The sequence below is a fragment of the Mirounga leonina genome, unplaced genomic scaffold (assembly GCF_011800145.1).
Source record: "Mirounga leonina isolate KUSES-001 unplaced genomic scaffold, KU_Mleo_1.0 Mir_171, whole genome shotgun sequence".
Classification (NCBI taxonomy): Eukaryota; Metazoa; Chordata; class Mammalia; order Carnivora; family Phocidae; genus Mirounga; species Mirounga leonina.
The window spans coordinates 22,428,089-22,450,509 of NW_023270436.1; the positions used below are offsets into that span (position 1 = coordinate 22,428,089).

The 22,421-nt window shown below is 52.4% G+C and overlaps 1 protein-coding gene across 8 annotated transcripts in view; it reads right to left on the reverse strand.

The window, feature by feature from the left end:
• Positions 1 to 695: 695 nt before the first annotated feature.
• Positions 696 to 22,421, reverse strand: part of ASCC2 (activating signal cointegrator 1 complex subunit 2) — a 40,295-nt gene continuing 18,569 nt past the window's right edge. For 6 of the 8 annotated variants that reach the window (XM_035017342.1, XM_035017338.1, XM_035017337.1 and 3 more), the window contains 13 exons: positions 21,815 to 21,927; positions 17,479 to 17,553; positions 16,731 to 16,838; positions 16,439 to 16,507; positions 16,202 to 16,276; positions 14,702 to 14,882; positions 13,079 to 13,305; positions 12,060 to 12,179; positions 6,567 to 6,660; positions 6,359 to 6,489; positions 5,689 to 5,788; positions 4,121 to 4,200; positions 696 to 3,645 (listed from right to left, as the gene is read on the reverse strand). In XM_035017342.1, the coding sequence (XP_034873233.1) occupies positions 3,474 to 3,645; positions 4,121 to 4,200; positions 5,689 to 5,788; positions 6,359 to 6,489; positions 6,567 to 6,660; positions 12,060 to 12,179; positions 13,079 to 13,305; positions 14,702 to 14,882; positions 16,202 to 16,276; positions 16,439 to 16,507; positions 16,731 to 16,838; positions 17,479 to 17,553; positions 21,815 to 21,927 (1,545 nt within the window). In that variant the 3' untranslated portion in view covers positions 696 to 3,473. The remainder of the gene's footprint in view (positions 3,646 to 4,120; positions 4,201 to 5,688; positions 5,789 to 6,358; positions 6,490 to 6,566; positions 6,661 to 12,059; positions 12,180 to 13,078; positions 13,306 to 14,701; positions 14,883 to 16,201; positions 16,277 to 16,438; positions 16,508 to 16,730; positions 16,839 to 17,478; positions 17,554 to 21,814; positions 21,928 to 22,421) is intronic. The other 2 variants (XM_035017339.1, XM_035017336.1) reach the window with 1 other exon arrangement.

Here is a 22,421-nt window from a genome sequence, read left to right on the forward strand (position 1 = left end):
AAATACTGGGAGCTGCTGTTCGGGACAAATGTCTGGGCCATGGCCTGGCCTGTGGTCCTAATTCTGGGACTCCCATCCTCTTTCCCACCCTTCTTCCATATTCACCCTGGACCCTTTGGCCCCCTCCCAGGCCTCTGTGCTCCTCAGGCTCTGCGGTCCCCATCTCAGCTGAGAGCTCTACCCCCAGCCTTTTCTCTGCTTCCCCTGGACAGGAACTGGACATAAAAATGAAGAATCATTCAGTGGGCTTCATGGCAGACTGGACACACAGAGGAAAGGACAAACGAATCTGAAAAAAAAGTGAAATAAAACAGGGCATCTGAGATCTGTGGGACGATACTCCACTCGTGCAATACATACAAGTGGGGTCCCATCAACCTGGTCTGATGAACTGGGATTTCCCATCCTCCTGTCCTATAGCTATTGGGCTTATATTTTCTTCTTTCTTTGTTAAGAACAGTAGTGACAAGGATGCGGATGTGGGGGAAAAAAAAGGAATGGCATGTGGTGTAGGGGTTAAGAGCGTGGGCTTTAGGAGACAATCCTGGGACTGAAGCCCTCCTTGGTCATGTGGTATATGTGTGACCTTAGACAGGTCACCTACCCTCTCTGACCTTGGTTTTCTCATCTGTACCTACCTGGTGAGAGTTAGACGAGATAACCCAAGAACCCAGCAGAAACTCTGGCCATGGAAGTACTCGGTAAGCGCCTTTAATTCTCATTACAAATATCATGGTCTTACTGTCATTTTCGTTTATGCACATTCCTTTCCAGACTTGGTCTGTACGCAAATTTTTCAAAAATATTTTCACAGTCATGGAGCATTACCATCCAATTTATTCTCTTAAAAAACAACAAGAACAACAAACTGATTCTTCAATATTTCGTTTCTCACATTGCTACCAAGTGTTCATTGACATCATTTTAAAGAAGGGGGCTCCACAACTACCCCCTGCATTTTTGGTGGGTTGACTTTTGTTTGTGGTTTTGTTGGTCTCCCTCCCTGCATTATTTAGCCCAAGCTCCCGGTGTGACAGGGACAGGCAGTTTCCTGCTAATTGCTTACTTTTCCAGAGTGCACCTGGAGCTAAGAAAGGACCTGCGTCCAGGCTCTGCTGCTAACTTGCCTCCCTGGGCTCCCGGGTCCCTTTTATCCACGACAGGCTCTGCCCTGCCCTCCCCACCTCACAGAAGCATGGTAGCACTGTTCAGACAGACCCGTCTGCTACCATTGCCACTCGTGAGCTAGAAACAATGACATTCAAAGTCCTAAGTCCTCTTGGAGGTACTGGGTCATAAAAGCTTCCCGGGAAATGCCTGTGATAGTCGTGTTCTCTAATAGGGTGCAGAGAAGGCACTTAGAAATTCCTGCTTAGGAGCAGTGGTGGGGTGGCGGGGCCCAGTGATCAAGTGAGCAGGGTTCAGGGCTCCCACCCACTTCACTTGTAACATTTCTGCCATTGCCCATCTTAAACCTTGGGGCCTCCTCAGAGGATTGGATTGGCACCAGGTGGAAACCATTCACCTGGCCCAACGTACCCACTTTGCAGATGGGAAAACTGAGGCCCTGAGAGGTGAAGGTAAAGCACTGCTCTGGATGACTCCTGAGTGAGGTGTTTGCAAACATCCCTGAAGGGGTGCCCTCAAGATCTGAAATGAGGAAGAACATAGTTCCTCAAGGGAGATCAAGTTTGACCTGGCAGTACATTCTGGAAAGTTTGAAAAATCGCTGTCTTCTCCAATCCTTTAAACCAGAATGCCAAGGTGAGGCCTGAACACTGCTCCCAGCGGTCAGGAGGCATGTATGACAGAATGAAGGTGAGAGGGGCTGTGTGAACAGTAACAGGTAAGGTAGGTAAAGGCCAGAGCTCCCCTAACTCACCTCACCTTGCTCCAGGGCCAAGAGCTGGGTCTGAGGAGCTCAGGGAGAGAGAAAAGAAATGACCCTCGCCTGTACGGTTCCTGGCAAATGCCTCGAGGAGGAAGCAGAGTCTTCCTGCTGCCTGCCAGAGTGGCTGACCCCGAGCCCGATCTCAGCTAATTCAGCAGCTCGACGAGAAGACACCACTCTCCTATCTGCTCTGCATCTCAAATGCACCAAGAGAACTGGCGTGACTCAGAGGAATTGCTATTGATTTTCGCTTGTGTGGCTGACCTAACAAAACCAATTCGTCAAGGGCCTGTCTGCCTCGCTGCTCCAGACGCTCATCCTAACCACATGCAAATAAATTACACAAGCATCTAGGGTGATTTGTCAAGGTCCAGCTGGGCAGGGGCCCTGGCTCCCGCGGATGGCCTCCAGGCCAGGCTGGGCAGGATCAGGCCAGCAAACACCCCGCGGCCGATCCTCTGTTGATCAGCAACATTCTCGGGGACCCAGGAATCAGGCTGCCTGGCAGCTGCTGCCACACGGTGAACCAATCGGCCATGCCCAGGAGGAGGTTTTGAGGAACTGGACCCAAGTCCTTCAACGGGGCTTGGTAGGGACATCCTCACTGGTGTCTTCTGGTCTCCGACTCCTTGACTCTGCAGGATCTGATGGAAGGTACACACAACCAGCAGGCGCCGAGCTCTGGTACTGGCTCTGCTACGGGACAAGTGTCCTCAGGTCCGCTGTGAGATGGCAATGACCCCGCCGTCTAGGATGCTATAAAGGCCAGGGGTCCGACTGAGGGTCAAATCCTTGTTCTCCCACTTCCTGCCTGTAGCCTGGGCAGGCACCTCCAGCTCTCAGTGGCTCACCTACACCACAGGGCCGGAAATACTCCCTACCTCCTAGGGTAGAGGTTGTAGGGACTGAACGAGAACACGGAAAGGACCAGAGGGCCTCACAACCTCATCTCTTCCTTCTACAAGCAGGGACTAGAGGTTCAGAGGAGGGGGTAATGTGCTCAGGGCCACACAGCAAAGCAGGGCAACATCAGGAGGGGTTAAAATGAGAGGCAAGCACGCAGGGCTGATGAGCAGAGCAGGTGATCATCCTGCTCTCTTGCTCTCCCGATGGTGGCTGTCACTGAAGAATGGGGTACAGGGGGAGCAGGCCAGGGGCACATCATGGATCATTGCTTGAAAGGGTCAAAAACTTTATTTGCAGGCCTTTTCTGTTTTTGTTTTGGAATTTACAGGTTTCCTGCCGTCCAGGAAGGAAACCACCAAGAGAAGTGGTGTCTTGCTGCATGAGGTTTGTGGGGCTTGCCTTGGGGCTCCGTCCCCATCCCTTTTGCCTGCTCGCTGGCCCCAGGGGTTCCTCCACTGTGGGATAAGGCACTGTGTGTTCTGCAAGAAGGCGCTCACGGCTGGCTGGTGGACGACGAGGCGGCCTTCTCAGGGGCTGCGAAGCTGAGGCTGTTGAGGGGTGGAGGTGAACTTGGGGCCCTGGCAGGAGGCCAACTGGTGAGGAGACCCAAGGCTATGGTAACTCAGCCTGGCAGGTCTGGTGCTGCTGCGTCCCGGCTGGCCCTGACAGGGCGGCCTCAGGATGGAATCATGCCTTTGCTTCTTTTGCGGTCAGCCATGGTTCTCCGGTTGTGGTTGGATCGCGTCGCCTTGTTGGCTTCCTTCTTCCTGCGTTCCTGGGTTGTCTCACGGCTCTGCCCGTGGCCCCGGGGGCTGCCGGCCACTACCGTCGAGCTGTCGTGCCGGTATCTGAGGGAGGAACAAGCCACCCCAGGGGATGGGAAGAGCCCACTGCCTTTCTCAGAGGTCCTGGAGAGAGGACACATGGCTCGGGCCCAGGACACCCCTGTCCCCACTTCCAGTGGGAGAAGAAATGGAGCCCAGCAAGGGCAGGGCTCTGGGGGGCTCTGGCCGGTCCTGTGTCTGGGGAACTCTCTTCTCTGAGCCCTGCCTCCAGATGGGTCTGTGGCCTAGCTGCAGGAAGAATCACCTGTTCTGACCACAGCCCACAACGAGGAGAGGAGAGCTTGGGGACGGGGATGGGCCTATTTCTTCCTCTGTAAAATGAGGATGATGATAAAGTGGCTACTTCATAGGGCTGTCATGAGGGTTAAATTAACACATGTAACGCACTTGGGGTTTATGTGTGGGCTTCCTATGTGGTTGGCTGAGCCTTCCCCAGATGGGTCCCCTCCCACCAGACACAGCTCTTTAAAATGCTCACCCCTTCCTGGTGAGGAAGGCCATCCGCCTGGCTTCTGCCTTCTCCCGCAGCACTGCAGGGTCCTGCACAAAATGGTCAGGCTGTGGAGGGGAGGGGAGGAAAAAAAAAAATCTAGTCACGAGCAGCCCCATTTGCCTAAGCTGTGGTGAGGCTGCGCCTGACTGAGTCTTGTTGATGCCTCCAGGCCAGGAGTGGGGGAAAGCCACAGTGTGGCAGGGTGATGCCCTAGAATGGAGCCACCCTTGCTTGGGTCCAAGGTTTCCATTAGAAGCCTCTCTTCTCCTTTAGAAGCAGCTAAAGGGACTAAGGCGTCCTGCACAGGCATGGTGGGGCAGGTGGACCACAGCTGGAGCACGGATGACAAATGGGGGACAGGCCAGAATGGCCACCGTGAGAGGCCACACAGGGCCTTGAAGGCCAAGAGAGCTGCCCCGGGAGCTGCTTTGTCCTCACTCTAGTGCCACCACCGATGTGCTTTGGGAGTAGCCACTCTTGAAGACTGTTTTTTGGCCAATAAGCAAAGGAGACTGGACTAGCAGTGGGGAGTACTGTGACTTAAGGATCACACACAGGCTTCAGTGGTCTGCACTGCTTAAAAAAACAAACAAAACAAGTGTAACTGGTAACATTTGAAAACTGGAAGATTTTATAGAAAAATCTGGGCTGATCCCTTGCCTGGGTAGAAGAGAAAGCCCTGGAAGCTCTGGGCCTACGTTTCTGCTGAGAAGCCCCTCAGGCAGGGTGTATGTGTGCTTCTACCCCAATAGCCACGGTCTCCATCAGTTTCTGCTACCCCTCTTCATCAGGAGCCTGGCCTGGACACATTCCGCTTGTTACCTTGGTGGGAGGGCACGAGGGGCTCCAGGAGTCCCAGGATGCCACTCTGTTCAACCTGAGCAACACTGCCCTTATCTGTTTTATATGTTGAGGTTTCTTTTGAAGAAAAAGTTCAGCTGCCAAAAATAGAATTTTCAAACCCACCAGCCCAGATGACCTCCAAGGGCCCTTGGGCTCTAACATCTCTGTGAGTTGCAGAATTGCCGTCCTGGAACGCCTGAGGGGCTCAGTGGCAGTTGGTTAAGTGTCTGCCTTTGGCTCAGGTCACGGGTCCTGGGATCAAGTCCCGCATCGGGCTCCTTGCTCAGCAGGGAGCTCTGCCTGCCACTCCTCCTGCTTGTGCTTGCTCTTTCTCTGTCTTGCTCTCTCACTCTCTCTGACAAATCAAATAAATAAAATCTTAAAAAAAAAAAAAAAAAGAATTGCCATCCTGAGCATGGTGGCCGAGAACTGCCCTTCTCTCAGCCCCCAGGCTCCTGGGCCTAATGAACCCAGCAGCTCAAAGGCTTGGCCTCTAATCCATCCCCTAAGCCCTCACTGGGTAGTGGAGGTGAGTTGTAAGCTAGCAACTCTCCAAGCAGACATCCTAGGCTCAAAAGAACCCCTTTTTTCCCGGGCAGGGATGCTAGGGCTGCCTCAGAGCTAACTGTGGGAAAGCAGGGGTGCAGTGGTCCCAATGTGCCCTTCAGAATTGCACCCTCCCCTTCATCTGCCACCTGCCAAGGAGGTACCTTAGGAGCCTCTTCTTCAGCCTCCTCTTCCTCCTCCTCGTCCTCTTCCTGCCCTTCTCCGGGCACTTTGGTTCTCAGCACCTGAGGGATGGTGAAGGGCCTAAGGGTTTAGAGAGAAAGTGAGATCAAAGACTGGATTAAACCTGGAGAGGGAGCCTCAGGGAGGAGGGGATTGCGCTGGGTGAGGAGGGGGCATCAGGATGGGGATGGGCTCAGGGAGCTGGAAAAAACCAAAGTGCTTTTCAAGCCAGCTTTGCTCCAGCCCCCAGACTCTCTGAGGGTACCAGAGTCTGACACAGGGGCTTAGGGGAGGCTGAGCGGGCTGGGGCAGCTCTGCTTTTATCTGCACTGGGAAATCTCTCTAAGATTCCACGGCGGAGAGTTTTCTCCAGCCAAGGAGAACAATCTAAAAGGACTGTATGAAACCAAATAAATGCTGCCCCACTCAGGATGGGCTGGACCAACTGGTCAAGGTGGTGGCTGGGGGTAGAAGGAGCACTGGACTAGGAGTCAAAAGGGCTCAGTTTAGGCCCTGGCTCTACCACTGACTTGCTCACGGGATCAGGGCCTCAGCCTCCCCATCTGTATAAACAAGAGGCTTTGGGAGCCCCGCTGTGCCCCACCCCCGCGCCCCCCGGAACTCCACCTACTTAGGGCCCTGCAGCCTCACCTGCGGCTGATGAGCTCGTCATCCGAGTCGGCATCGTTGGCGCCCACCTGGTTGCCATCGTATGTGTCATCGTACTCGTCCTCGTAGTCGTCACCTCGGTAGGACAGGCCCTCGCCAGGCTGCAGGGGCACCTGCAAGAGCAGGAGTATGGGGCCAAGGGGCCCGGGGCTGGCCAGTGTCCCCCACCCCGGCGGCCTGAGGCCCTTACCTCCTCCACCACCACGCTGTACTGCTCATAGCGCTGCCGCTGCGCGACCACGTCCCGCTTGTCGTTCAGCAGGCTCCGTGTGTTCTCCTCCTTCCTGGCAGCGGACAGGCGGGGACAGCAGAGAGAGAGGAAACCATCAGGCTTTGAAGGCTGTGAGCATGAGGGTTCAAGGCACCATGGGCTCGGGCTGGCGCAAACTGCACTGGGGAGAGGGGGCAGGGGTGTGGGCAGGTGCCTGTGTGCCCGGGTCCAGCCGCTCTGGAAGGCATCCCAAAGGGCTGCTGCCATGGAAAACGTGCCCACCCTTCGGCCGGGGAATTCCGCTCAGAGGCGCCCACCCTAGGGAAAGGCTGGTGAGGTGCATAAAGAGGTCTGATGGGGAATTTTCTTTTCAACGTTGTTTGTGACAGTGAAAAATGGAAAACAGCTAGTGTCCATCAAGGGTGAAATGGCCAAATGATATGCCACATCTATATTACAGAACGCTGGGCGGCTGTTATCAAGAATGACATTCATCTATTTGTGCTGATGCAGAAAGAGTTCTAAGACTTACTCCAGAGGAAAAAAGCAAGCTACGGAAAAATGTATACATATGATCCCAACTGTATAAAAAGCAGAAAGCAAACCAGACAAACTATCTGTTCCTATGAGCACAGCGATTATAATTTACATATGTCAATGCACAGACAGAGCTAGTAAGTCCCCCACCAAATGACAATGGTTACTCCTAGGTAGGGCCTGGGATTATTTGAACCTTTTAAAAAACAAAAATTTAGGGGTGCCTTGGTGGCGCAGTCAGTTAAGCCTCCGACTCTTGGTTTCAGTTCAGGTCATGATCTCAGGGTCCTGGGATCGAGCCCCTTGTTGGGCTCCATGCTCAGCATGGAGTCTGCTTGAGATTCTCTCTCTCCCTCTCCCTCTGCCCCTCCTGCTCATGCTGTCTCTCTCTCTCTCTAAAATAAATAAAATCTTTAAAAAATAAACAATAATTTAAGAAAGAGCAAGGCCACATGTGGCCCTCTTACTGAGCTCAGGGGAGCCACAGGGGACCTCAGGGGGCTGAGGGGTGAGCAGGGGTAGCTGCCTTCTTTTTCCCACCCCTGTTTCATCACGGTGGCTTTCTATCTGTTCTACAGTTCAATCTTCCATGTCAGATTGCACTGGAAGAAAAAAGTCCAAAAGTTCAACTCTTGTTATATATCACAGGTGAGGAAATTTGGGTGCGGTGGAAGGAAGGAGTGGGATGTGCTTGGGATCAGTGAACTGTAGCACAACCTCAGTGGGGACTCAGGCCTCTTGACTGTGGCTTTGCAAATCTGTAGAAAAACTTGGCTTGTCAGACACATGGACAAGCCTGTGGAATGTAGTTTCTAGCCCTGCAGGGGAAAATCAATATGAGATGCCAGGCAAGAAAATCCAGCTTAGCTGTGTAATCAGTGTTCTGGAATGTATCAAGGGTAGGGGGGAAAAGAAGAAGAAAGAAGAAAGAAGAAAAAAGAAGAAGAAGAAAAAGAGATACAAAGTCATACATAGCCTCCATAAAAATCTTCTATTAACTGGTTTTTGATGCAGGGAGGGAAAGGGGCCTGAGTCTCTCAGGCTGTCTGCCAGGGAGGCTGGGGCAGGTCAGGATTTGGCTTCCTTCAACAGTTTTTACTAAGGGCCTACTATGTGCCAGGCAGGGTTGCGGGAGAGATTCAAAAAAGAGTAAGATCTGGATCTGGCCTCGTGGAACTCCCAGTCTAGTGAGGGTCACGGGCAAATGGCAGCTAACGTGAAATGTGCTAAATGGAGGTAAGCATGTCCTGGGAACACAGAGAAAGGAAAGATGACCTCTGGCTTAGGGGGTCTAGTGGTGGGGGAGGAGAGGAAATGGAGCCTCTGGGGGGCTGGGGGGCATTGGATCTAGGCCAGGGAAAATTCTTGGTCCACAGGAAAATTTTATGTCATGCCAGGAAAGGGGGCCAGTGACTGCGGCCCCAACCCTTACCTGGCTCTCTTCCCCAGGCTGGGGGCTGAAGAGGAAAGAGGCGGGGAGCAAGGGGAAGGGGCCCGAGCCCGTCCAGGTGTTTGGTGCCACTAGAAGGAGCCCATCCCCTCTTTGCACACGCATTTCCGGAGGGCCTACTAGGTGCTAGGACCTGTGCTGAATCAGGTGTCCAAGGATGAATGAGAGGTGTCACTGTCCTTTCTGCCACACCCCACAGCTCCTGGTCCATCTGGTCCCCAGTTTTCATGCATAAGGTCGCACTGTGGGCCTCTGGTTATGTCGCTTCCCTGGCAGGGCTGGAGAAGCCTTGCCAACTCTACCTACCCAGGGTCCTGGAGAGGACACAGGCAGGGACATTGGAGCCTGCTGCCCTGGGCATCCCATCCAGGGAGGTGCAGCTCTGGGCCCATGACCCCATTCAGAACCAAGAAGGAAAAGAAAAGTCAGGGGCAAAGCCAGCCAGGAGAAGATCCATCTGAGGGCCAGAAGTCCAGTCAAGTCTGGAAACACAGGCAACAGTGGTTTTGGAGACTTTGGAGCAGGTGCTTCCTCGGCCTCCTACAAGATGACAGGGAGCCCAGGGAACACGTGGGTTCCCCTGAAGCCCAGCCACTTTTTCCCCTCCTCACTTCTTCCGGCCTATCCTTCAAAGCCCAACTCAAACTGGCCCTTGAGGGGTGATTCCCACCTCTGAACTCCTAAAGGACCTGAGGAGGCAAAAAATCCCTCCTTTTCCAGGTGAGGAAACGGAGGTCCCAAGAGGCAGAGCGCCTTTCCCAAGGTTACCCAGCTTCTATCAGCCGAGCCAGGGCCAGAACACAGGTCTACTGACTCCAGTCTGCTCAGGTACTTCCTGGGCTGTGCGATCCATCACAAGCAAGCCTCTTATCCTTGCCAAGTCTTAATTCTGCATCCCACGGATGAAATAAGATGTTGACTAAAAGTGAACCTGGCACCTGCTGAGTTCAACAAAGTGAATCCTGTTTCTTTTTCCTGCAGGACTTGTCAGAACCTTTAATGTGCTAATGCGCTGTGTCTCTCCAAAAAGCCAAGTGCACAGATATTTTTTTGGCCATAGACCCTTTTCTGAGGGAGAGCACTCATAATCTTCCAGGGCGCCTCTGTTCAGTCCAAAGGAGTTATGGGACCCCACCTTATACACACTGCCTCCTTCACTTGGCTAGCAATTACCTGCAGCACATGTGCCCAGCATCTACCCAACAGCCACCGTCCACTTCATCCCACTCCTAACAGACCCTCATTTGGTTCAGGTCTTTCCACCTTTCCCCCTTCCGGAGCCCTGGCCCTCGGCCCTGTGACCCAGCTCCCCACTGAGATGTAAGCAGAGTCTGGAGACTTCTGGGAAAGGCTTCCTGGTCTCTAAGAGAGATACAGGAAGATCTGGTCTAGACTCCCACTTGTCACTGCTGGACGTCACGGCTGAAACAGCTGCGGCCACCCAGTGGCTTTGAAGGAACTAGCTCCGAGAGATGGCAGAGATGTGTCCTTGATGATGAGGCTGTACCACAGGTTGACCAAGCCTAGACTGCCCTACCTGGCAACTCCCTGTCGTGCAAGGAACAGATTAGGACAGGTGTCCTCACTGCGGTCCCTGTATGCCCCACCCCAGCACCTCTCCCACTCTGTTGCTACTTGTTTAATGGTCTGAGTCTTTCCCACAGTCTCTGTGCCATTTGAGAGCACGACCCAGGTGCCCTGCTCACCTTGTCTCCTTGGTGTCTAGCATAGGATCTGGAGCTAGTAAATCACTTAATAAATATTTGCTGAATGAATAAATAAATAATGAACACATAAATGGAGGCTTTGCCTCTTTGCAATCCCCAACGCCCAGGCTACCCAGCACAACGAGTTCAGTAAACATTTGCCGCCCAGTCTCTGCCTGGCAGCTTGGAGTGCCCCAGGAGCAAGGCACAGCCCTCCTCATCTTCCCCTTTCTCCATAGCAGGAGCTGCAGAGGGTCATTCTGGTCTGGAACAGCGGCCACGGATGCAGGATAACATCTCTAGCCCAGGATCTGGGGATGTTGCAATGTGTGTGACTAAGCAGTTTATAATTGCTTCCTGTCCAGCCAGCCAGATGGCTTTATAGCTGCCCTGAGTCCGCTCCCCGAGCCCTCGGCCAGCCAAGCTTCCAGCAGCCGATGGCCCTGGGGAGAGGGAGAAGCACGGGGCCCTCTCTGAAGCAGCAGCTTACAATTCTGCCACTGGGGCTCCTATAACAAGAACGGGGCAGGTCTCCCACCGCTGCTCTCTGAACCTCACTGTCTCCGTGTGTGTGTGTGTGTGTGTATTTATATATACATATATATAATGAGGCAGAGAGAGAGGGAAGCCTGTAATTGTCCAGCAGTTCCCAAATTTCCAGATTTCATGAACCAATACCATTTAGGGAAACCCTGGGGGCGAGCACAGTGTTGTCAATGTCTTACTTTGCCTTTTATATTTTTTGTATATATTTATATACTTTGCCTCTATCATCACTACTGACTCGTGGTCCCTCCAATGGGCCTCTACTCCAAAGTCAGGTCCTCTTTCCAAAGCATGAAATGTGTCAGCTCATGGGACCCTTACCATGCTCCCCATGACCTCGGGGTCACCGCCCCTGTTGTTTGCTCTGCCTGGAAAGTCTCTCTTCCCCCCTCCCCCACTTTGCAGAATTGGCCCTTTGACCCTTCCTCATCCTTCCACTGTTGGTCCCATGTCACTTCCTCAGAGGAGCCTTCCTGCCGAGATGAAAGCCCTTACTAGAAGCTCGGAAGTCTGCACACCTTCACCTTATAGTGCCTGTTAGATCTGCAATGTTACTTGGCTCGTTTGACCAACTGATTAGTGCAAACTCCACAGGGCCAGGGGCCATGTCTGTTTTACTGCCCACTACATCTCCAGCACCTAATAAATCCAGGGCCTAGTATGCCGTGAGCACCAGGCAAATAAATATTTGTTGAATGAATGAATAAATCATAAATGGACTTTTCAATGCCAAAAAAGTAGAAAGGACATAAGCTAAAAATAAGTAGAAAGACCTTAAAATAGAATATGCTCACCCTCTGAAAAGCTCACTTACTACAGGTCCTTAATTTTCTCATTTTGTCACAGAATGGAGAAAATCATGTGGAGGAGGGGCTTCTGGGAAGTACGGCTCAGCTCTATTGCCCAGAGATTTGATGGTTGACACATCCGAAGATACAAGAAGGGAAGAGGGGGACAGCTTAGGTTCCTCTGGCCTTTTGCTATCAACAAGGGGATTCATTAAAAAACCACCCTGTGCAGAGTCAGAGCCTAATGTATAACCCTTAGAGAACCTGGCCCTGCCTGCTGGGAGCACACGGGTCCTGGACTGCTGGGTGGGGGGGGACCCTGGACTGCTAGGGACCCTAAGCTGAAACTCAGGCCACTTCCATAAAGGCGGAGCCCTTTTTTTCGATTTTCTCACTGCACTTACAGAGTTGGGGTGCCTGGCACCCCACAGCCTACTGCACTCACCTCCTGCCCTTGTGCACCCGGCTCAGGTCCACTGAATCTCTGCTAAACACATCAAACTCATCATTCTGGAAGACATTGTGACGAGACGTCAGCAGGGGTGTCGGGTCTGGCTTCACCTGCCTGGGAGGTGACAGAAAAATCAATTTAAGGGGGATTGGTTAGCTGACGCCTACCTGTGCCCTACTGGCCCCTCCTATGTGACATCCATCAGATCCTCCACTCCCCTTCAACAGCCACACGAGACACGATCTAAAACCCTGCCCGGTCTGGCCCCTCCCTGGGCACACAGCCATCTCTCACGCAAAGCTCCCCCTTGGTCCCACGTGCCGTTCACACAGATTTTCTTAAAAGTTCCCTCCCTCACCGAACACTCACAACAGTCTGATGAGATGGGTTGCTAACATCACTCAACCTTTCTGTGCCTCAGTGCCCTCCTCTGTAAAATGGGCACAAAGTGGCTAAGGAACTTGTCCAAAGACAGAGCTAAGTTCATTCATTCAATAAACACCATCTGTTTATGCACATTCGTGCATCCATTCCCACGGGCCCGTGGGCCTTCAGAGAAGCAGTGGGCCAAACTCTGAAAGGTAGGTGTGAGGAAAGTGAGAAGCTCTGGCCGTCCTCCCTCAGGAATCTACTGGAAGGGTGACAATGACAGGGGCAGGCCGGAAACTTCGGAGCTCTGAAAGGCTCAGCAATCCCTCTGTCACATGCCACGTTTCCAATCGGTCCTCCAGCAAGGTGTGGCAGAGCCATCCAGCTATGCACACTCTCCGCCCTGCAGGGGGCATGTGAGGACCTCCTGGGGGCCTCAAGTTCTGATGTTTTCCCAAGGCGGCCATTCATTTATACGGTTGGCGAAGGCTACCGTGGGGAAGAGACAGAGGGCTGAGTTCTGGCACAGGAGCGGGAAGCAGAGGAGCTAAGAAGGGGCCTGGGACAAGGCCCCCAGAGTGCCTCCGGCCAGGGCCCTAACACCGCATGGGCGCCGTGAGCCACCTCCCACCTGTCTCTCCCACCTGTCTAGGCTGCGGTCCAGCTGGCTGAGGGCCGGGGCCAGCCGCTCCTCCAGGATGTTGTTGATCACCTGCTCCGGGTTATAGGTGTAGTGCTCCAGGCAGGCCAGGATGAAGCCCTCTCCGAGGTCTGGCAGCAGGTCCTTCACTTGGGAGATGAGCGAGTCCAGCTCCACGCCACACACGGGGGGGCCCAGGGTGGCTGCCGCCCCCATGCACTGCGGAGAGAGCTGGAGTAAAGGCAGGGAAGACCGGGCCAGGTGGGTGAGAGGGCCATAGGCCCTGACACACACAGGACTGGGAATCAGGGGACCTGGTATGAGTCCTGGCCTGCCACTCCTGGGCCGAGGATCTCAGCCAAGTGACTCAGGCCTCTTAAGTCTTCATTTCCTCCCCTGGGAAAAGGGGGGTTCTGTGACTTACTGGGAGAGCTACTTCTGGCTGTGTGACTTTGGGCAGGGCACTTTCCCTCTCTGAACCCTAGCTTCTTCCATACAAAACAGGCATACTACCATCCACTTCATGGGGTTGTTTCAGATGGCTCAGAGAGAATCATGCACCCAAAGCACTGAGCACAGTGCCCGGAGAAGAACAGGCACTCCAGAAATGGCCGTGGCTTCTACTCATTCTTATCCGGCTCTAACAAGTTGATGGCTGACATTGGAGAAGAACAGCAATCACCAGCCTTGGACTGTGGGAAGCTGCTCCCCTCTGATTATATTCTTTTTAAGAAGGGGGATTCAGTTCATATCCTCCTCAATGTGACTGAATTCTGTTAGGTTTCTCATTTAAGAAAATTCGCAAATCAAACAAACAACAATAAAAATCATCCATGTCTCAGCTAAGAAGCCAAATGGGGAAGAGGGTGGGAAAGGTGGAGAGGACTGTCATTTTCCAAGGCCCTGTGGCAGTCATGGGCCTAAGTCTAACAGGAAAGAAAGTAGCATCTGTTAACAGAGCACAGAGGGCCAGCTGGGCTCGGGGCCCTCCACACAACCACTCTGGGAATCCCAACAAACTTGTGGAGGCAGGGATGGTGATTGTCCCCACTTATAAATGGGGAACAGAGGCTAGAGGGGAGTGATGGCCACACAGCTGGTGAGTGGCAGGAAGCCGGGTACACCCCTGAGCTGTCTGACCCCAGAGACTGGGTGGCCTTAATCCCTACGTCATGCTGCCTCCCAACATGCAAGGAAGAGTCCTGGGCTCAGGGGCCAGTCGGTACAGCTGCAGACTGGGCGAGTTCTGGAAAAGCCTGGAGAGAAAGTACTAGATCAGGGGCTTCCAAACTCGCTCAGTGGAGCCCTGCAGTCCCATGGCGGGGCATCCAGGCTGGCCAGGCAGTGAGACCAGGCGCTGCTCTCTGCTGCGGCCCAAGCAGCGCCACGGTGATCTGCTTAGAGGAGAGCTCCAGGAAAGATTTCATGGGAAAAAGCTCCAGCACCTCATTTTATAGGAGAGAAACTGGGGTTCTGGCAGCTGACGCGACTTGCAGGACTCTCTAAAGGCAGCTCAAGGCTGTCCATTCCAAAAGAAACCTTTTTCTCTGAGAGCAGAAACCAAGAAGGGAGAGGTTTCCCGCAAGGGGCAGGGGAAGCAGGGGAAAACGCCACTCCAAACACACACCTCCTCTTCCTCTGAGTTTTCTGGATGTGAGGATGGTCCACCGACTGGCTCCGCCAACACAGTGACCCCATTAGGATCCTCGGCCACCGGTGGGTCTTTAGCATCTGTGGCTTTCCGTCGGTCCACCCCTTCCCACGCGCTCTCGACCGCCTGGAGGATGTAGGCAGTCCGTGTCTCGTCCCTGTGACATGTGTTAAGGAGTCTGTCTCTTGGGTGCCAGGGCCTTTTCTGCCTCCCTCGCTCTGAGGCAGCATCATTTCTCAATCCCTCCCTGGCATCTGACCCTATGACTTGTGTTAGGGGCTATCTGGGTTGTACCCAGCGGGCATGATGGGCACCCGGGCTGCGTGGGGAAATAGGCCAGACCACGACCACAGTGGCCTTGAAACCTAGTTACCTGCCACTCAGCAGAAAGCAGCTCTGGATGAAGACAGGGCCAGGGGCATCCTGGGCATGATATCTGGATGAGCCAGCAGCTCCTCCTCTGTACTGACCCCCAGGAGGAGGGCCTGATGGGGGTACTGCCACCAGGCTTCCTGTCCAACTAGCTGAGGGCTTCCTGCAAAGGCTGAGGGCCCCGAGGGTATCCCTGAGGCGAGACTGAGCAACCCAGCCCAGCCTCCAAAATGGCCCACAGGCCCTCCTCCCTGTCCTTCCTCCCTCTCTACCACCCCGGGCACTGTCAAGCCGGACATCTGGGAGTTGCCCTAGACGCCGTCCCTCCCCTTCTAATCCACACCCCCATTGGCCATGCCTGGATGCCAGCCACAGCATCCTCACCAGCCCCTGGGCCTCTCAAAGAGGTCCCAGACCAGTCTGTTCTCCTCCCTGTGCCAGACAGGGCTTTTCCAAAGTACAAAACTGACGCTGTTACTCCCTGTTTCATACCTTTCCATGACACCCCAGTAGGACAGAGTCCAAACTCAGTGAGTGTCATCCCAGGGCCATGCAGGTCTGCTCAGCCCCAGCTCATCTGCCATGCCATAGCCTCCTCCCACTAGACCCTGGCCCCCCAGTCCCCCAGCCCCTGCCCCCCTGATCTACACAAAATGTCTGTGGGCTCCCCAGATGGGCCTCTCTGTCCTCCATCCACTGGGAACACTTAGCTCTGGGCTTGGCCTCCTCCACTTTCTTCTGCTGTTCTCAGCTTGGATATCACTTCTGTCTCATAGCCTTACCCTGAGCGTGCTTGTTTACTTGTCTGTTTCCCCTCCTGCAATGAGGTCTGTGAGAGCAGGGCTGAGTCCATGTTGGTCACACAGGCCTAGACACTCAGGAAATACCTACAGAACGCAGGACTCCTACCCCACCCAGTTCTGAGGATCAGAGTAGTCAGTCATCTCCTCCAGAAACAGGGACTGGGGCTCTGGCAGACGCTCTGGGGAAAGCTGGCTGACCCGTGGGTTCTGGAGCTAAACTTCCCTCTGCTCCTCTGGGTCCTACCAGCCCATCTCCAACCTGGTCAGGGCAGGTCCTGTCCCAGTGGCTGTGGAAGGATACAAGACTGCGGAGGCCTGCTGTAGCAAGCTGACATCATCAGCCACAGGGAAGAGTGTGTCGTAGTCCCGGAGGAACCTGCTGGGCAGAGAGCAGATGGAAGGGACAAGGCTGGGGCAACAGGGGCGCTGGGCTGCTGCCCAACCACAAATCCCAGAACCTTAGACCATGGTGAGCATATGGGAGAGGCTCTAGTATGTAAGGCCTCGTGCAAACTGATCCCAGCTCAGCCACACTCACCTCTTCTCCTGCAGTAAGGAGCTGAAGATCTGAAGGAACTCTTCAATGAAGCCCTGAATGTTGTCACAGCTGGAACAGGACACCAGGGAAGATGAGCTCACTCGATGCAAATGATCTGTAGCTCCCCACCCTGCTCCTCTACAAGGCCTCAGGCCAGTTACAGGAAAGAGGCATGTGTCTCTTTTTCCCATCTCTGCTCAACAGGGAAGGGGGCAGATGAAGTGAGGGGAACGCCTCTGCTGGGCTTGGGGAAGGGGTTCTTCCACCCAGGCAGCTGCTCCCAAGGGCTCACCTGCTTTCCAGGACAGGGAGAAGGCAGATCTGGTTTATGAGGATGTGAAAAATCTCCAGTAGCTTCTTCCTGGAATGAGACAGCCTCTGCCACAGGTCACCTAGCAGCCTTTGAAGGCCAGAGAGAGAGAGGAAAAAAAACAAGATTTAGGAGATAAAAAGGCCCAGAGGGAGCTTATTCTCAACAGTTGCAGGTGCCCCTCCCCAGGGCTCAGAAAGCGTCACAATTCACTGCGGATATAGCAGTGAAGCAGGCAAAAAGGCTACAGGCCCTGAGAGGCTAGCTGATTCCAGGGCCGCTTCTTGTTTAAACAGTGGGTGTGAGGTGTGCCTGGGTGGATCAGTTGTTGGGCATCTGCCTTCGGCTTGGGTCATGATCCCAGGGTCCTGGGATTGAGCCCCATGTTGGGCTCCCTGCTCAGCTGAAAGCCTGCTTCTCCCTCTCCCACTCCCCCTGCTTGTGTTCCCTCTCTCGCTGTGTCCCTCTCTGTCAAATAAATAAATAATAATACAATCTTAAAAAAACCCAAAAAACAGAACAGTGGGTGGGAAACCGGCGAGCGGACTAACAAGAGCTTGGAGCAACAGCTGAGGGGTAAAGGCTAGGATGCAGGGGCCGGGAGGCTGCTAGGCAGGGACACTCCATGGGGCCACCACCTCGTTCTTAAGAGATGGGGATGCTGAAGCCCGGGGAAGGCAGGGCCTCTCCCTCCCCCATGACAAGGCACTTAGTTTTGTCCCCTGCTCACTTGCTATCTTCAAGCCTCCTCTTCTTCATTGCAGACTCCAGTTCAGGAATTGCGATTTCATAAAAGGAAGCTAGTCTGTGGAGGCGCGCATGGGGAGAAGGTGGGATTAGTTCATAAAGACCACACTTCATCAGAAAATCAACAGCAACTCATGGGAAGGGGGAAGGCCCATTTCTTGCTCCCAAGTTGTCACCACAGCAATTTGCTCCCGGAACCACCCCAGCTCTTCCCCAAGCTCACCCCAGACTGGGTCCGCTGTGGCTGGAAGAGCCTCGTGAGAAGTGACTTGTAGCCACATCCCTGTTTCACTTGGGAAACCGAGGCCCAGATAGGCTCCTTCTCACAGAGCAATGAGAGGGCTACTCAGAACTCACTGAGGTTTGAGAAACAAACAAGGTTGCTCTTTCTGTTTGCTCAGACCCGCCAGCAGTTCCCTACCTCCTGTGACATCAAACTGTAACTCCTCTCTCTGGTTCATCCACAGCTGGCATGGAGTAGCTGACTCTGCTTCTCACCTCAGCAACCTCACAGCCACCCCCTTCCCAACTCAGATTCCAACTCTCCGTCCCAGCCGCACGCTTCCTGGTGATGCTCACCACGTGATGACTTCTTCCTGGAACTAGGTGCGCAGCACTCAGAGTATGTTACCCTTACAACTTAAAATGTAGCTGCCTCTCTTCTGTGGTCAGATTCTTCCTCTGAATGTCTTACACCTCCCACAGCCGGAACTGCAGCCTCAGGGCCTAGGACTGCTGCTGAATTTGTAGCAGATACTCTGTGAACACTTCACTATCGACTGGCTGGATTCTGGCAACTTCTACGCTGGTGTAGTCCCACACACAGCAGAGGGTAACTAGGCCCAAAGAGGCAGGCTTTCTAGGCCCACAGCATGACACCCAGAAAAAGACAGAGGGGGCAGTTTGGCCCAAACTGATTCAGGTGTTGCCAGGATACACTGCTGGTGGGAGGGTAAATTGGAACAACCCCTATGGAGGGTGATTTGGTGAGATCTATGACAATTTAAAATGCACAAACCATCTGTTCTTGTGATTCTACTTCTAGGAATCTATTTCTCAGATGTACTTGCAAAGGTGCAAAATGAATATATGTACAGTTTTTCTTTGTAACACTTTTCTGTAATAGCAAACAACTGAAAAAAAATCTAAAGGTCGATCTATGGGGTCTGGTATTCTAACACAGTACAATGGAATTCTATCTAGCCGTACCAAAGATTGAGGTTGCTTTGTGTACTGATACACTTTAAATTTAAAAATAAAATGCACCCAGCCTCTGGAACTATGAGAAATAAATTTCTGTTGTTTAACAAATAAATTATTTAATTAAATAAAATACAAACAATACATAGAGTATTCATGTCAGCCCTTAATTTAAAAGGCAGGGGGTGGGGGTGGATGCCTGGGTGGCTCAGTCGGTTAAGCATCTGACTCTTGGTTTCAGCTCAGGTCACGTTCGCAGGAACGTGGGGTTGAGCCCCACGTCGGACTCTGCGCCCAGCAGGGAGTGTCCTTGAGACTCTCTCTCCCTCTGCCCCTCCCCATGCTTGTGCTCTCCCTCTCTAAAAATAAATAAAATCTTGGGGTGCCTGGGTGGCTCAGTCGTTAAGCATCTGCTTTCGGCTCAGGTCATGATCCCAGGGTCCTGGGATCGAGCCCTACATCAGGCTCCCTGTTCCATGGGAAGCCTGCTTCTCCCTCTCACATTCCGCCTGCTTGTGTTCCCCCTCTCTTTGTGTCTCTCTCTGTCAAATAAATAAATAAAATCTTTAAAAAATAAAAATAAGTAAAATCTTAAAAAAAAAAAGGCAGAGGGGGTGATATGTAATGTGCACACTTGCTTATATTTATATGCATATCTCTGGAAAGCTCCACAAAAAAACCCTAACAACAATGGTGATGTGTGAGAATGGGACTGGGGAAGGGGAAGAGGTAGACTGCATTTTATACATACATATATATTTATTATTATTATTATTTGTTTTATTTATTTTAAGTAAGCTCTACGCCAAATGTGGGGCTTGAACTCATGATCCAGAGATCAAGAGCTGCATGCTCTACCGACTGAGCCAGCCAGGTGCCCCTCATTATATATTTTACACCTTTTGAGTTTTAAACCATGTGAATGTATTATTCTTTCATAAAATTAAGTGACAGAGAGAGATACTCAGATACACTTGAGGATGTCTGGGAAGAAGGAGGTTGTTCTGAGAGGACTAGCCACAGAGCTATTTGGTGGCCGTAGCCCCTTCCAGAAAGTTGCGGGCACTGAGGTGGCTGCATTTACTCAGCGGGCGTTCCTGGCCTCCCGCACAGTGTGAAAAGGCTGGGCCACCCCTGGATTGTTTGTGTGTCAAAGGCAGTGTCATTGGTAGTCAACCCTGTTTTCCTTTCTTCCTCCCTCCTCACCCTGAGACGGGTGGAGCTGCTCCCCTGCCTTCACTGTCCCTTGCAGGAAAGTCAGTTCTTCCAAAAATTACCCTCTGTTTCCAAAGACCCTTTCAAAAGCAATCTGCCACGTTTGGGAAGATGCTTTAACAAAATGGGAAAATGCCTATGGGGGCGCCTGGCTGGCTCAGTTGGTAGAGCATGTGACTCTTGATCGCGGGGTTGTGAGTTTGAACCCCACGTTGGGGGCAGTTTACTTAAAAAAAAAAAAAAAAAAAGAAAAGAAAATGCCTATGGTAAGTGAAGATAAGCAGGATACAAAATCCTAAGAATAGCATGATCTCTCATAGTGATTTTAATTTTCTACCTTTGGGGATTTTCCAAATTTCCTATGAGCATTTGCCACTTTAACCATGAGAAAAGATACCTTTTCAAAAAGGGGACAACTACAGCTACAGGCCCATCCTAACCCCTTTCTTCCAGGCAGAGTGCTGATTGGCGCTTTATTCTAACATCCTCTGGGAGGCTGATCAGTCCTCACATGCAATGTTCTCGAGCTGAGGAGACCCAGGAGGGGTCAGGGTGCCAGGTGCCACCTCTGACAGAGGTCGGTGCTAGATACATGTTTTGGTGAATGGGTGAGTAAATGAATGGACTGGTGGCTGAGTGCACAGAGTTGGGCAGCTCCCAGGAGCTCCTGCAAATAGTGGGGAGAGATGTCTGGCAAGAGCGACAGCCAGAGGCCACTGAGAACAGGCCAGCCTCCACCCCTGCTGCTGCCAGGCAACATGGTGGTTACCAGCCTAGGCCCAAGCACCCCTTTCTCACTGCACAAGGAATAGACAGATACTCATGATACTAAGTGGGCAAGGGGGGTCTCCCTCCCTACATCTTTCTTTACTCATATCCTTCTCTACGTCTTTCCTCATCCTGGCAGGATCTTTCTATAACTCCTTTGGATAAAAACTCCCAGTGGCTCTCTATTGCCTACAGAATAAAGGCCCCACTCCCTGCCAGCGAGGTCAGGGCTCCTCACAATCTGGCTCCTACTGACCTCTCCAGAGCGTCTCTTGTTGTTAGCTGCTCCTTTTCCTGCTGCTCTGGGCCCTGCCTCATCCCACTCCACTCCCTGGCTCTCCCTTGACACCCTCTGGGCCTTCCCACCTTCACTCTGCCTGCCTGGAATGCCCTTCCTGCCACTGTAATCCTTTTGTCTGGAAGGTTCCTGTCCATTCTCACTTAAGGGCCATCAGGAAACCTCTTACTTCACCAGACAGAATTTTGCCTCCCTCCTCTGTGTTCCTGGAGTGCTTTATGATATGGCCACAGCAGCTGACCCCACATGTGAGCATATCTGCTTGTTTCCTTGAGTGTGCTCTGCTCTAGACCAGATGCTGAAGTCCTCAGACCACTTCTTACGATCTGTTATGCCTTTGTGCCTGCCAATGAGAGGGGCTTTGAAACAATGGAACTGAACTAAAACTGCCCTATTCTTGGTTGGTGGGTTTTTTCCCTCCCTTACCTAGTTCTTAACCAAAAATGGGAATACTTCTAAAATGCAGGTTCCAGGGTGCCTGGGTGGCTCAGTTGTTAAGCATCTGCCTTTGGCTCAGATCATGATCCCAGGGTGCTGGGATCGAGTTCCACATTGGGCTCCTTGCTCAGCAGGGAGTCTGCTTCTCCCTCTCCCTCTGCTCCTTCCCCCCGTTCATGCTTGCTCTTGCTCTCTCTCTCAAATAAATTTTTAAAAATCTTAAAAAAAAAAAAAAAAGATAAAATGCAGGTTCCACATAAGCAGGAGCCTTACCTGTCTTCCTCACTACTGTATCCCCAGGCTAAAAGAGCGCCTGGCACATTCTAAGTACCCAGCATTATCTGCTGAATGAGGATGTCAACTAGAACCTCTACTTTAGCAGTCAGAATTACTGCTGTACCTGTAACAGAAGTCGTGTTTCTGGAAAGTTTGGCAAGCCAAGGGGAAGATATCCAGAAAGGCCCAGAGCGTAGTGCAGGTATCACAAAGGTAGAGAACAATGTCTTTTAATTCCTGTTGCCAAAAGAAAACATTGCATTATTCTCCTCTGCCCCCATACACAGCTCTGTGGTGGGTATGAGATAAGGTTGACAAAACCAGTGGGAGCCAACAGGCAGATGCCTTGTCGGGGGAAGAGATCACTGGACGTCTGTGTGAAGCCTGGCTGGTCCATCTCTAGGAGCACGATCTGGACCAGTTCCTCAATCTCCCTACCTCAGGTCTTGCTATCGTAGCTCTAATGGGCACCCACCCAATGATCTCTGGGGTTACTTCTAGTTCTAGGATAATACAGTTCTCGCTTCTAAGCTGAAGGAGAACCAACCCCTGAACCTAAAGACAATGACTATGGTCCTACACAGAAGGAACATCCCATTGAGGACAAGAATATCAAGTCCACACAGAACACGGAGTGCTTTCTTATACACGTTCTGGAGTCTCTTGACAACTCTAAAAAGTAGGCTGAGCAGCTGTTCAGATCTCTGTGGTACAGATTAGGAAACTGAGGT